The following is a 14,606-nucleotide window of genomic DNA, read 5'->3' on the forward strand; positions in this document are numbered from 1 at the left end:
CTTGATGTCGGGGCGCCACCGATGTTTTCCCTTATCCAGGCTCAGGCTAGATAGGTCCCCAACCAGGGACCTTGCGCCAACAGCTAGTCGTAGGATACCAGCGGAGAGCGGTGAGTCGCCCTGGGTTCGCGTAGCATCGGGGTGATCCTGCTCGTGTCGTGCCTGGGCTGCCGGTGCATGACGTCGTCGTCGGCAGGCGGGGCTCGGGGTGTGAGGAGTACCATGTTGTACTCATGCCCTAGAGACATGAACTCTAGGCTCCCAAACCAGACCACTGTGCCGAGACGCAGTGGTCGTACGGGGTCTGCCATCCAGAACTTGTTGGGATGACGAAACTGACACGCAGACTGCCCCTACCTAGCGCGCCAACTATCGGTATTTTGGACCGGGGGATCCTCAACCAACTAGTAAATTTGTACTGCGTGTTCCCGATCCTAGATGGTGATGCAAAGAGACACAAGGCTTATACTGGTTCAGGCAATTGGTGCCCTACATCTAGTCTGAGAGATCGATCTTGTATTCCTTACACCGAAGTGCTTGTAGTAGGGGGTTACAAGCTGGGTGAGAGAGGGAGCTAGTCCCAAGTCTCGGCGTGGAGTGATACGAGCTGCTTGAGACGTTGCTCTCAGGCCGCGGGGGGCATATGTGTGTTACAGGGTGTTGTTTTTTGTGTGTTCGTGTGTTCCCCTCCTCTAGAAATGGCCCAAGTCCTTTCCTTTTATAGTTAAAGGGAGGACAAGGGTAGTACGTGTGCTAACTATATGGCGTCGTGCGAATGGAGGCGGCGTGTCCGAGCCCTGTAGCCTGTTCCTGTGGCGGCGTGGTCGTCGGAGTGGTCCATCCTTGAAGCGCTGGGGCGACGTGCTGGTCACATCTGATCCTGTGCGTCATGGGAGCTCCAGGGCTACCTCAAAGCGGGCGCGGCGTTCAGCGTGAGGGTCGCTGTGGGTTGACTGCGTGCGAGGCCGAGGCTCGGTTGGTGCCGAGGCCGAACCATGGTGGGGGTCTCGGCAGACGTGAATCTTGAGATGGCAGAAGCCCTGACGTAGAGTGCCGAGGCTCGGAGGGAGCGGTCGATCTGGTACGCTGGTTCGGGGGCGATGATGACCCGGGCCAGACTTCCCATGCTGCGTTGTCTTCGGGGCGGGTGTTACGGGGCACAGCGTAGCGCCGGCGCTGATCGTGGGCACAGCGCCAGAACACAGTGGCCGGTAATCCCCGCCGCGCCTTGTCTTAGCCGGTATGGTGTTGATGCGACTCCTTGTCCCGTCGGCCACTCCGTGGTGTCGAGCCGTCGTCCAGCTGAGATTGCGGGAGTGGTTGACGCATTAATAGGACGTGACATGCTGTCGGGAAGACTGGTCGAGGCGGGAGCGATAGGTTATTGACAAGCCAGCCTCGAGCGATACGGAGAATAGCTGTCCCATTCGAGGCTGTACGCACGGGGCCTCGGACGAGACGAAGATTGGGCTCCTTGCTGAGGCCTCCCGCGAGAGGCCTCGCGCCAGGCGGAGACTTCGTCAGGGTGTCGAGACCTCCCGTGCGAGGCGGAGAGCCGGTGGGCTCGGACGGGGCTGGTGGTGAACTCATGGCTTACCTTCTGGCTTTGTTGTTGATGGGATTTAAGTGACTCTTTTGGTGTACGCTCGGGGTACCCCGTTTTATGGTACCCGATATATATATGGTACCCGACATATATATAGACACACGGTAAGGCTATTCTGTAGCTGACCATAGAATAAGTTATCATGTAGCCACCTCCATTTACGATAATTTTATATACTAATTTACGATAAAGTGAATACATATTTACGATAGTTGTGTTACTATAACACATAAGGATATTTATCATAACGTTATAGTAAATCACATAATAAGGAGTTACTATAATCTCATGAATTAGCATAGTAATTATCATAACTCAAAGTGGCCACAGAATAAGTTATTTTATAGTCAGCTGTAGAACAGTGGTTATATATATATATATATATATATATATATATATATATATATATATATATATATATATATATATATATATATATATATATATATATTCTGTAGCCACTTTTGAGTTACGATAATTATTATGTTAATTTACATGATTATAGTAACTTCTTACTAAGTGACTTACTATAATGTCATAATAAATATCCTCATATGTTATAGTAACATAATTATCGTAAATATATATTGATATTATCATAAATTAGTATATAGAATTATTGTAAATAGAGGTGGCTACAGAATAACTTATTTTGTAGATGGCTACTGAATATACTCTCTCTCTATATATATTAGAATAATAAATAATCTGGCTTGGCCAACAGTATTACATCAAGTGGCGTGGCACACTCCAACGCGGTAGCTCTACCGGTACCACTACCGGAATCAGAGCGTGATTTCAGTATATAACCAAAGTCGATGCATGCATGTCCCTGCCAAACGTACCAAGTCCAAATCTGCCACTAAAAAAACAACACACTTGTGATTTTTCAACTGTCGCCGTCGCGGGTGGTTTCATGCATTGACCACTCTCGCTCGCTCCGGTCCTCATCCACCACGTCACAGAAACCGGGGTTCGGCTAGCTGTTACTTGATTGAGCTAACGATGATGAAAGCATGCTTCTAGTCCTTGTATCCATATTCAATACTACTACGTACTTAATCTTGTATGACGCCCGGGAGGGAACCGCAACAGGCACACGAGCAGCTAGCAGTGAGAACGCGGAACTGGATGGAGCATGGCATATACGTAAGCGGCCTAGCTAAATTATTAGTCAAAAAGAAGTGGTCTTCCGACTTGATTCGTGACAGTAACCTTTGACATGAATTCCTTTCCTTCCCTTTTTCTTTTTCAAAACACGAACACAAATAAAAGGTTATATACATGTATTCCACTTATCCCCGTAGACACAAATACATATTCTGGTAATCTAGCTATGGGGCACCTCGATGGTTTAGGTAGATACATTTTGAGATAGATAAAATCACCACATATATCTATCTCGATCACTATATACATGACTATCCATTCATTAAAAGAATATTGCCACACCCATGTGCTGAGATAAAGACTCGAATTCGAGCGGACATGTCCCACCACGAGGAGTTTCCAGCGGAGCTATCGACTGAATGCATATACATAGGATAGGAGGAGTGTACCGGACAATAATGTAATTATAATAAGAAGATTGATTGCTCAAGTAACATGGAGAATTTTATAAGCAAGCGTAAAACTAAGTATGAGCTATGTGTTCTTATACTCCCTCTGTTTTTTTTAAAGTTCACATTTGGTTTGTCCTGAGTCAAATATGTGTATCTTTGACCATTGATTTTTAAAGAACTATATAGTTTCATGTAATATGATTTATATTTTTAGATTTATTATGAGAAAAAACTATCATGATATATAGTTCATATATTGTGAAACTATAAGGATTTTTAAGAATGGTTGGTCAAAGTTTGCAATGTTTGACTTAGAACGAACACACCTAAAAAAACGGAGGGAGTATGCGTCGACGCGGCAGCTAGCATTGAATTTTAGCTCAGTACAAAGTTATTATCACTCGCTTTTACCAGTAGAGATTAGGAATAGCCTAAGTCGTCAGTGATATGAGAGCGGCAGTAACACAAGGGAAAGGACGACAAGGACAGCTTGTTCCTGTTCCACCTACTGACTTTGACTTGTACAGTAACCTTTGACATCAGCTAATCAGATTGACACACCGTACCGAACTGATTCCATTTCTAGATGGATGCATCGATCAACCAGTCGTCTTCTAGCCCACCGTGTGGAACGTGGAAGCGCTGATGCCATGAATTGCTCCCAAGTCCACCGGCGACTTGCTGGGTATAGATTGGCACTTTGGCAGTTTGGCACGGTACTGTCACGTGCAGTTTTCAACTCTCTTAGCTGCCACAAGTCAAACGCAGAGAGTGACCCCCTACCGCTACCGGTAGTCAAAGTACTGCTCCTAGTAGACCCCACATTTGGCGCGCCGCGCATGGGAACTAGGAAGGCGCCAAGAGGAGATCATCAATATTCGCGGCCGGCCCCACCGGTCGACGACAGTACCATACGATACGATGCTGCCAAAGCAACATGCAACGGCATGCGAATTGCGGAACCTGTTTGGGGGAAAAAAACGAGCAGCAGTCAAGTAGTAGTAGATGCATGCCTAGCCCTCGATGTCACAATAATTGGATAAGATAAGAATAGATCTAGAGGGCCTTGCATTGGCAATGACACTTTGGCACGCCGATTCGCGAAAGCTACAAACGATCGTCACAAAATACTTTTCAATGGTGACTTCAGTTGATCCTTCACAATCACGTACGTACTACGTTCGTCTAAATTACAGTCCGTTATGCGTAATAATCAAACACGAGCCGATCGAGAAACGGCGCATGGAAGCTCTCGTCATGGCGCCACCGCCGGCACCGGCTCCGAGTGCACTCTGGCCGTGACGCCGATGGCCTCCGCCCTGTACGAGTACCTGCAGCTCAGCGCCACGAACGCGGCCAGGTTCGCGGCGCCCAGCGCGGCGAGGAACGCGTAGTAGAGGTCGAGGCGCGACGCGTTGAGGTCGTCGGTCACCCATGGCGTGCCCCTCCCGGCGGCCGTCACCCGCGCCACGGCTGACAGGACGGCGCTGCTCAGCATGCTGCCGACGCCGTACGCCGTCAGGGACATGGCCGTGCCCAGGCTCTTCATGCTCTCGGGGGCCTGGTCGTAGAAGAACTCGATCTGCCCCACCACCAGGAACGCGTCGGCGGCGCCCATCAGCACGAACTGCGGGAGCAGGACGAGGATGGTGAGCGGCAGCGGCTCGCCGCCGGCCGTGGCGCCGTGGCTCCTCGCGAAGCTCAGCCTCCGGCTCTCCACCGCCGCCGTGGTCGCCATCGTCACCACCTGGAGGACCAGCCCGGCGCCGATGCGCTGCAGCAGCGTGATCCCGCGCGGGTTCTTGGTGCGCCTCCGGACGGCGGGGACGAGGGCGCGGTCGTAGACCGCCACGCAGACGAGCATCGTCAGCGTGACGACGGCGCCGAGGCTGGCGGGGGGAACCCGGAACGTGCCCGTGCCGCGCCCGACGCGGCGGTCCAGCGTCACGCCCTGCTTCACGAAGAGCGTGCCCACCTGCGCCATCAGCGCGCACGGCACGAACATGGTGGCCAGCAGCGGCACCAGCTCCGCGATCTGCTTCGTCTCCTCCACCTCAGTCACCGTGCACAGCGGCGTCCACCCGGAGGGGGAGGCGTCCTCCTCCACCTTGACCGCCGCTTTGTTCAGGAACCCCATGGAGCTCGTTGGGTTCACGCGAAACCTCTTCTTGCTGGTGTAGTGCTCGGGCTCCAGTTCGTGCAGCTCGGTCAGGTCCCCAGGAACCGCAACGCGGCACTTCCACACGGCCGCGCAGACCACCTTGCCCATTTTCGTGATCGGGCTGCCCTGCGGTAGCTTGTGCCGGTACAGCGGCGTGCCGGCGAGGAAGACGGCGACCGAGGCCGCGAGCGCCAGCGTGGGCACGCCGTACCCCCACGACCAGCTCACGCTGTCCTGGAGGTAGACGAGCACGGTGGTGGAGAAGAGGATGCCCGTGAACACGGTGAACATCCACCAGTTGAAGAAGGACAGCTTCCGCAGCCGCTCAGCCGGGTGGAAGTCGTCGAACTGGTCGGCGCCGATGGTGGAGATGTTGGGCTTCGTGCCACCGTGTCCCAGCGCGATGGTGTACAGCCCGCCGAAGTAGACGCCCAGCTGCAGCGCGGATGCGCGTGGGCAGGTGGCGCCGGGGTCGCAGGGCGGCGGCTTCAGTGCCGGCACGGAGACCGCCAGCGTCAGCAGCAGCATTCCCTGCGTTTGATTCGGCAACAATTCAGACGCCATAGAACCTATGCTGCGTTTTCGTGGTCAGCCCATTTTGCAAATGGCCCTCCAATAGCCCAACAATAATGATAGTGACAGCTAAAGCTGATTACGGCCCAGATTCTATGTAATGGGCTTGGATTACGCGTAGGTTGGGTCAAGTCTCGGTAGGCCTTACCAAAAGGCTTACTTGGGCTATTGCTTGTGTGATTCTAACTATTTAGGCCCAAGTTGCGCCCGCAACAACTACAGCTATAATACAGTAGCTCTCTGAATGATCCTCCAGAAAAAAGTAGCTCTCTGAAATCTGTATGATTGTATGAAGTTTTCTACAGAGATATCATATTTACTGTTAATATAAACTGATAAGCTTCTATTGAGTCATGCTACCTTCATCCCAATTTTGTTCTAAGTTAATTTGTCTAAAATTTAACCAATTTAATACAAAAGACTACTAATAATCATATTATCGAATAATTATCATTAGACGAAATACTCCCTCAGTCCCGATGACGTTTTTCACTTATATATATATATATATATATATACCCTGTTCGCTTGGCTGATAAGCCATGGCTGAAAGTACTGTTGGCTGATTTGTTGCGAAAGAAAAATACTGTTCGTTGGCTGAAAAAGTACGGCTTATAAGCCAAGCGAACAGGACGCTTTGATCATTTGTCTTATTCAGTTTTTTTTACAAATGATAAAGTAAACAACTCATTATTAAAGTGTCTCTAATGATAAGATAAGTTATAACAAAATAAATAATATTTATATATACAAAAATTTTGAATAAGATTGTCAGTGTTTTGTCGACCGACTAGTAAATTTATACGATTGTCACGCTACTTCAGAGAGACGATGGTAGCATCCAAAAGACACGAGAAATTATACGGGTTCAGGCTGGAGCCCTAGGTCCAGTTTCAGAGAAGATCGAGTGCGCGTTCCTCACTTGAATGCTATGAAGTTCTTACAATGGGAGGTGCAAGAATGGTGGAAGAGGTAGGAGAGTGGAGCTAGAGTTAGAAGATGGACTGCCCAAATGAAGGTTTCGAGAGTCCGATGCCTTCGATGGGTGCCATGGGTGCCCTTATATAGAGTCCGGGGCCGGGTCACATACAAAGAAGGAGGTTCTCCCGACCAAGGGGTCGTGAGCCTGAGGGAGAGAACCAAGCTAACTTGCTTGCAAGGAACGCCATCTTGTCTTGGTGTAGCGCACGTCCGGGCGTGGTTGTCGTCATTGTCTTGCGCCCACGTAGCGGCATGGGTGGCGTGGTGCTACTGTGCCGGTTGTGGTGGCACTGTAGGCATGGCGGTGATTCGCCAACTCTCTTATGCGACGTGGTCTCGCCGTGGCCTTCGTCATCGCCTCCTGATCATCCGGGAGCGTCATACGGGAGTTGGTAGCTACCCCTAGGTCATTGGTCGTCTTGCTGCTTGTGGAGCTTGTGGCCACGATCTCGAGCTCCAGGGTCGTGTCCTTCATTGGCTTGGATGGCCTTAAAAGTCATGTCCGCCGTTGTGAACCCCATCCCGTAGTGGATGAGGTCGTACACCCATCTCGTCGGGTCGTATTTGGATGGTGGGTCACCATACTGGCCGCCACTGCTTGGTGGTGTTGTCTTGTCTTCGCTGCGTGGCGTAGGGATGGCGTCTGACCAGACGGAGGGGACTATTGTCCTCTCGGTCCTTGCGGGATTAGTGTGGCGTGCCTACTCTTATCAGAGCAGGTGCTCCTAGCGGAGCCCGATCTCTCCCCATTTCTCCAGGGGGTTGGGACGAAGGAGAGGCCGTGTGGCGTTGCACGGCGTGCGGTGAAGGCAGAGAGAAGTGGTCATGGCCAACCGTTGCCTTAGTGCTTGGCCTAGGTCCACATAGCTTAGTTGGGCCTCGGTCGTTCGGACTTATACCAGCTCATGTACCGTGGGTCGTTCGAGCGGCTAACTAATAGGTGCCTTAAGATACCCGGGTTATCATAACCCCGATAAAGATGAACAGTCAAACATGATGTCTAAGAAGTAAAAAAAAACGTCATGTATCTTAGGACGGAGCGAGTATATGTACTGGTGTCATAAATGTTAACCATTTTCTCTGTAAATTTGGTAGTTTGACTTAGGACACAACTTAAACATTAAATGCTTTTCTTGGACGATGGAAGTATTTGACATATGAATGAATAGTGTTTTCGTATCGCAACAAATCAGAATAAGCATCAGTAGTATTAGATAAATTTCAGCGAAGCGAACAAGACCTCAGTACTTCCAAAAGTAGTCATGAAGCCAACCGAACAGTCCCATCATCGTAAACCTCAAAAATAAGTTCCTTTCTACTAATGTTAGTAGAACAAAAGCATCTGATGCGCTTTTTTTAGAAAAATGGAAGGCATCTGATGCTCTGCCTTCTGAATCTGTAGTTTACAATGTTGCTCACAGAGTAGTTGCTCATCAGCTGGTTGGAATGGATTTGTCCTAATAAAGTACTAACAAGCATTCAAGATGTAATTATTGCGCAAGCATGGTAATAAAAGACTCATTTATTGCAGGGCATTTTTTTTTTTCCAAATTTAAGCCTGTTCATTTGGCTGTGGCTTGTCGCAAACCATCGTAAATTTTCAGTCAGAACACTATTTTTCTCTCACACAAACCAGCCAGCAGTACTTCTTTACGAAGCAGCAACGATACGGACCAGCCATCCGAACAAGCTGCAGAATGTTCATTCCCATCACTGTTTTTCTACGATACACAAAAACATGGGACACAAAAAAAAAAAAACAAATCCAACGGCTAGAAATAAAGAATCCAAGAATTAACTTGCGAACGGTTTATTTTTTAAACGCACTGTACTGGCATACAAATTAATGAACGTAATAACTAGTTAGTGAGGACTCAGGAGGGGTAATTACTAATTACTAGCGATGACGTGCATACCAGTAGGTAGACGGCGGAGCCGGCGACGAAGGTCCAGTAGCGGCCAAGGTAGGCGTCGGCGAGGAAGGCCCCGAGGAGCGGCGTGAGGAAGACGGTGCCCGACCAGTTGGTGACGTTATTGGCGGCCTGGACGGTGCCCTGGTGCAGCCGCTCCGTCAGGTACACCACCAGGTTCGCCGCCACGCCGTAGTACGCCATTCGCTCGAACAGCTCGTACACTGCATATGCATGCGTAGCATAGTCATAGATCCATGGCCCATGGGCACGCGAAGCAAATCCCGGCGGCGAAACATTGCCGCCGGCCGGCCGGCCGGCCGGAGAAACGAGAGAGCGCCGCTAGCTGACTCTGAATCTCTCTGACGACGAAAAATGTACAGTACAAGTACGTACCGACGATGAAGGTGCAGGCGGTCCAGCCACCGCACTTGGAGCGGAGGACGGGGTTGCCGCGGAGGTCGACGGAGCCGTCCTTGGTGTACTCCCGTCCTCCTCCCCCTCCCTCGCCGTTCTCCATGGCCGCACGCAGGAGCTGGCTCAAGGCCAGAGGCGACTGGCGAGGAGAGCCAAGGCCTTGTTTAGATGCCACCCAAATTCCAAGTTTTTTCACTCTCTCTCCATCACATCAATTTTTAGCCGCTTGCATGGAGTATTAAATGTAGGTAAAAAAAATAACTAATTACACAGTTTAGTTGGAAATCACGAGATGAATCTTTTGAGCCTAGTTGGTCCACGATTGGACAATATTTGTCAAATAAGACAAAAGTGATACTATTCATCGGGTTGAAATTTTTTCGCAATCTAAACAAGGCCCAAGAGCGAGCTCGGTCCGGCCTGCTGCTGCACTCGCTGCTCAAGACCTGAACAGCTGGAGGGAGTACTGATGCGTGCATTAAATTGTGTAGCTACGCGTGCCCTCCTACCGCTCTGCTCCCCCCTGTATGTTTGCATTGAAGGCATTTACTGTGCTCTGCGATTTTGCACCGGCATTTACCACGACGCCCTCCCTCCACAACGACGACGACGACGAGCAGCGAGCACGTAGAAGCGTGCCCGGACAACGTACTGTAGTCGAGTGATGACGTGCAGCAGTGCAGGGGCACGCCGTGTTTGTGCAAATGCACCCACCCATCATCTCAAGTGCGAAAACACACCAGCAGGAACTGGGAAAGGCAACGGGGGATTCGAATATCTATGATCGCTCGCCGATGGATGCAGTTCGGTGGATGCGCGCGCGGGGCTATCGGATTACCAAACAGTATGCACGTAGGCATACGAACAGAAGTAGTTTTTTCACCGACCAGCACTCACAACTTCACAAGCCAATCTTATTGATCATTCTGTTGACAAAAAGAGTTCACAGAAGTTGCATTCAGATTTGAGAATCAAATAAAAAAAACAACTTTGGATTAATATGTATAAAATTGAGCAAAACAAGTAAAAAAAACCGGCCTTGCCGGTTTGGATTGCCCCGTTGCACATGCAGCTGAAGACCGACCGGTTTTGACTGGCTATTGACGTAGCTATTTTAGAAATCGACATGAGCCGATTTTGGCTGTCCGAGTCTAATTCAACTTAAATTCGATGGAAACTCCTCTGATCTTGTGAAAAACTTGCACGGTCGGCCTCACTATTTTGATCTCTCTCTCTCCATTGCATGCTTGGACGTGTGTCTTGTCTGGCGTAGCCCTTGTTGCTATGTGACCTAAATCGGCGTCAATACATTTTTTTTTTTCGAATTCGCTGGGACAGGAAGCGATAAGATCTACTAAAAAGATGTCTAAAGACAACGTCAAGAAGGTGAGTGATATGACCGATACAAAGAATCACGACAACATCTTCTTGCCTCAGGGCTTGTTTGTTTCCCCTCCTAAACTTTAGTCACTGTCACATCGAATGTTTGACACATGCATAGAGTATTAAATATAGACTAATTACGAAACTAAATGCACAGATTGAGATTAAATGCACTCTTGTTGATGCTTGCAACGAGCTGCCCCACCCATCTGCTGGCTATGCAATTCACAAGATTGTAGTGCAGAGTGGATGGAATGCAATGGCCGAGGTCAGTAACTCCCTGATTTCCCTGTATACTAAATTCAGTTTGCTTGGTGATGCCATGCGGATCTTTGAGTCCATGGAGGTGCAGACCATTGTATTGTGGAATTCACTGATGGGTCATGAAGCTTGGTTATGTAGAACATGCCACTTCTCTCTTCAGAAGTGTACCTGAGACTACTGTCATCTCATGGACTGCAATGATCAGAGGACTTGCAAGGAACAGCTATGCTGATGAAGCACTCACTCTATTTGTTTGGCACATGAACACATCCATTCGGATGACTTCACATTTGGGTCTGTGCTGCATGCTTGTGCTACTGCGGCAAGGATGGTCCACTGTAGGGTATTCCAAAGTGGGTTTGCATACTACTTGTATGTGGCCAACTGCTTGATGGACATGTATGCCAAGTGCGGGGATGTGGAGGACTGAAAGGTGGTACTAATGTGTTCAGTGCCATCGTCAACGAGGACCTGGTCTCATGGAACACAATGCTGTTTGGATTTGCTATAAATGGATGGGCCAACGGAACACTGGTGGTGTATGACAGTATGAAAGCCCGGTGATCAGACAACTGTCAACTTGCATGAAGGAGATGAATCTCTAGGTGGCATCATGATGAAATGAGATCAAGCTCTGAGGGTTATTTAATACATCATGTTTTCTTTTATGCGCTTGGTGCATTACTAAACAAGCTTACCTTATTTCTTGCTTGTTAGCCATAACATGTAATTGCTTATTTCCCGTTAACATGTAGTTCTTCTCGATTGATGGAGCACACACGTAGCACCAATAACATATGTAACTAAATGTTTAATGATATCAAAATTTCTAAACTGATTTGTGTTGGTTGATAAATGTATTATTCAAAAGAGACCACTGTGACATAGTTTATAGTAATCATCTACTTTTTGAAAGGCATTTGTGAGCTTACATATGCCATGCTTAAGGTTCAAATCATATAGAAATCTATTTGAAGAAATTTATTGTCCACACTGATTTCTTTAATATATGATCATTTCATACAAAATCTTCTCTTTGTATGTGTTCTGAATCGATGCATATCTTTTTTGTTCATATTATAACTAAATAACAATTGCTGAAAACATTATATTTTGCTATTGTCATGTATAACACATTAACACATGTGCAAAAATGAATTACCATGATCTTGATTTTGGCTTGGCTACCAAACATATCATGGCATTTTTGTTGCTTCCGTTAAAACGCATGTCATGACATTGTTTTGTTCCCGTTGCAACGCACGGGCATCATCCTAGTTGTTAAAAAAAATAGTGCCCTGAAGCTTGTGATTATCAGGTGATAAATCATAAGTTGTTCCAAAAAACATAATAACAATGCAGGTAAGCTTTCAGTCCTGTAAACAAACCTAAGGACCATGTATATTGCTACTGGAAATTAAAATCCATCAATTATAAAGCTATTCAACTTTAGAATACTATGGTAGAAATTAATGTATTTGAGTACTGACCATAAAATCGTAGAAAGAAGAGTACAATTTGAACAAATATATTGAATAGAGCTAGCTAATTGGATGCAAGTGCATTCCTGTATATTGAACCAAGGTGTAATGCAAGATAAATATATATATGCTGAGTCTAATTTATAGGAGAGCATATGTTAGGCTCGTCGGCAGCGAACGACCGGACTCAGGGAAGAGTTTACAAAATCAACGATGTATATTGATAGAAGTGCTTGTTCTCTACTAGGAAAATATTTACAAAATCAACGATGTATATTGATAGAAGTGCTTGTTCTCTACTAGGAAAATAATACAGCAGCTGGTTTTTCTCTCTCCCCCCCCCCCTTCCTCTCACCTCCAAACTGATATACTCGCTTCGACTCTCTCATCTCGGCATCGAACCAGTGGGCCGACGAAGTGTACCTCACGCCGACTCGGGCTTCTCGTTACAAGTCACGCAGGCCCATTCCAACCCAGACAATCTGGTGTTGCTGACTCTCTTCCTCTTGGGCCTTGGTGCTGCCGACGGGTCCCCAGGGTGAGGTTTGCTGACATCCCTCCCCCCTTGAGTGTCGGCATGTCCCCATGCCAGAGCACCAGGGAAGCACTGCATGATGGCGTCGGCGTTAAGCCTGGGCGTTCGGGTTACCCGATTTTTTCGGGTCGGGTAATTCGGGTAATTCAAAATTCGGGTAATAAAAATTGCTACCCGATATTACCCCCGAAAAAACACTACCCGTAAATTCGGGTACCCGATAATTCGGGTTCGGGTTCGGGTATTACCCGATATACCCAAATTTACAGAAAACAACAAACTACACTAAATTTCAATAGCGATCTATACATAATTTCAGCAGCAATTTGTATAGAATTTCAATAGCAATTTGTAGAGAATAATATATTACAGTCACTCATTCAAATAGAGAGAATTATATTCTAATAAAGTGATAAGTTAAATGGTTCAGCTAACAACACATGATGAATACAAAGACAAACAAATCTTTGGGTAGTTCGGGTAGTTTGGGTACCGGGGGATATTACCTGAATTACCCCAAACTAATTTCGGGTAATCAAAATCGCTATCCGAATTTGGGATCGGGTACCTCGGGTTCGGGTAATTCGGGTCCGGGTTCGGGTAATTTGGGTACGGGTAATGGGTATCGGGTATTTTGCCCAGGCTTAGTCGGCGTCCTCCCAGGTAGCAAGGTCGTCGCCGAGGCCGGACCACTTGATCAGCAACTGCTTGACGGAGTGGTTACCATGTTGATGAAGCCTGGACTGCAGCACGCGCTCCGAGACTTGCATGTTGGTTGTCGAGGTCGGGGAGCCTGGCGGAGACTGCTGGAACAGCGGACGACGCCGGCTTCAACAGCGAGACGTGGAACACCAGGTGGATCGAAGACGTTGGTGAAGCTCCAGCTCGTACGCCACTGTTCCAATCTTGGACAGGACCTTGAAGGGACCGAAGTATTTGAAGCACAACTTGTGGTGGGAGCGCGGCGCCAACGACGACTGAACGTAAGGCTGCAGACGGAGGTAGACGAAGTCGTCAGTCTGGAACGAACGCTTCGAGCGCTTCTTTGTCCGCCTGGTGCTTCATGCGCTGCTGGGCTCGAAGGAGATGCTGGCGTACAGAGGCCAGCATGGTGGTGCGCTCCGCCAGCATGGAGGCGACGTCCGGCACAGGGGAGGCAGCAAGTTCAGTAATACCAAAATGATGACGAGATCGAACCGAACAGTACCTCAAATGGAGACTTCCCCAAAGCTGAGTGTGAACTGGTATTGTACTAGTATTCAGCAAGCGGCAGCCACTTCAACCACTGTCTTGGGCATGAATGAACAAAACACCGTAGGTAAGTTTGAGGCATTGATTGACACGTTCGGTCTGACCATCAGACCGAGGATGGTAGGCTGAGCTCATAGCCAAAGTCACTTGGTCAAGACAAAAGAGCTTCGCACCAAAACTGGCTGGTAAAGATTGGATCACGATCTGAGATGATATGAGTAGGCAAGCCATGAATTTTGAATATGTTGTCGAGGATGGCTTGTGCTACTCTTTGGGCTGTATAAGGATGATGTAATGGAATGAAATGTGCGAATTACTAAGCTTATCCACAACCACCATGATGCAGTTGGCGTGTCCAGAAGGTGGTAAGCCATCGATGAAGTCCATGGAAACCATTTGCCAGGCTTCAGCAGGAACTGGAAGAGGCGAAAGGAGACCCGGGTATCGGACTCTATCTGGTTTGGCCTGGTGGCAAACTGAGC

General features: G+C 48.2%; 1 protein-coding gene across 1 annotated transcript; it reads right to left on the reverse strand.

The window, feature by feature from the left end:
- Window positions 1–4,271: 4,271 nt before the first annotated feature.
- LOC136486644 (protein NRT1/ PTR FAMILY 5.2-like) lies at window positions 4,272–9,557 on the reverse strand. The gene is made up of 3 exons (XM_066483602.1): window positions 9,190–9,557; window positions 8,800–9,017; window positions 4,272–5,860 (listed from the first exon to the last, which is right to left on the reverse strand). Exons 1-3 carry the CDS (start codon window positions 9,311–9,313, stop codon window positions 4,424–4,426), a joined length of 1,779 nt encoding a protein of 592 aa, XP_066339699.1. The 5' UTR covers window positions 9,314–9,557; the 3' UTR covers window positions 4,272–4,423.
- Window positions 9,558–14,606: the final 5,049 nt, after the last annotated feature.

The sequence above is a fragment of the Miscanthus floridulus genome, chromosome 1 (genome assembly GCF_019320115.1).
Source record: "Miscanthus floridulus cultivar M001 chromosome 1, ASM1932011v1, whole genome shotgun sequence".
In the NCBI taxonomy this organism is placed as follows: domain Eukaryota; kingdom Viridiplantae; phylum Streptophyta; class Magnoliopsida; order Poales; family Poaceae; genus Miscanthus; species Miscanthus floridulus.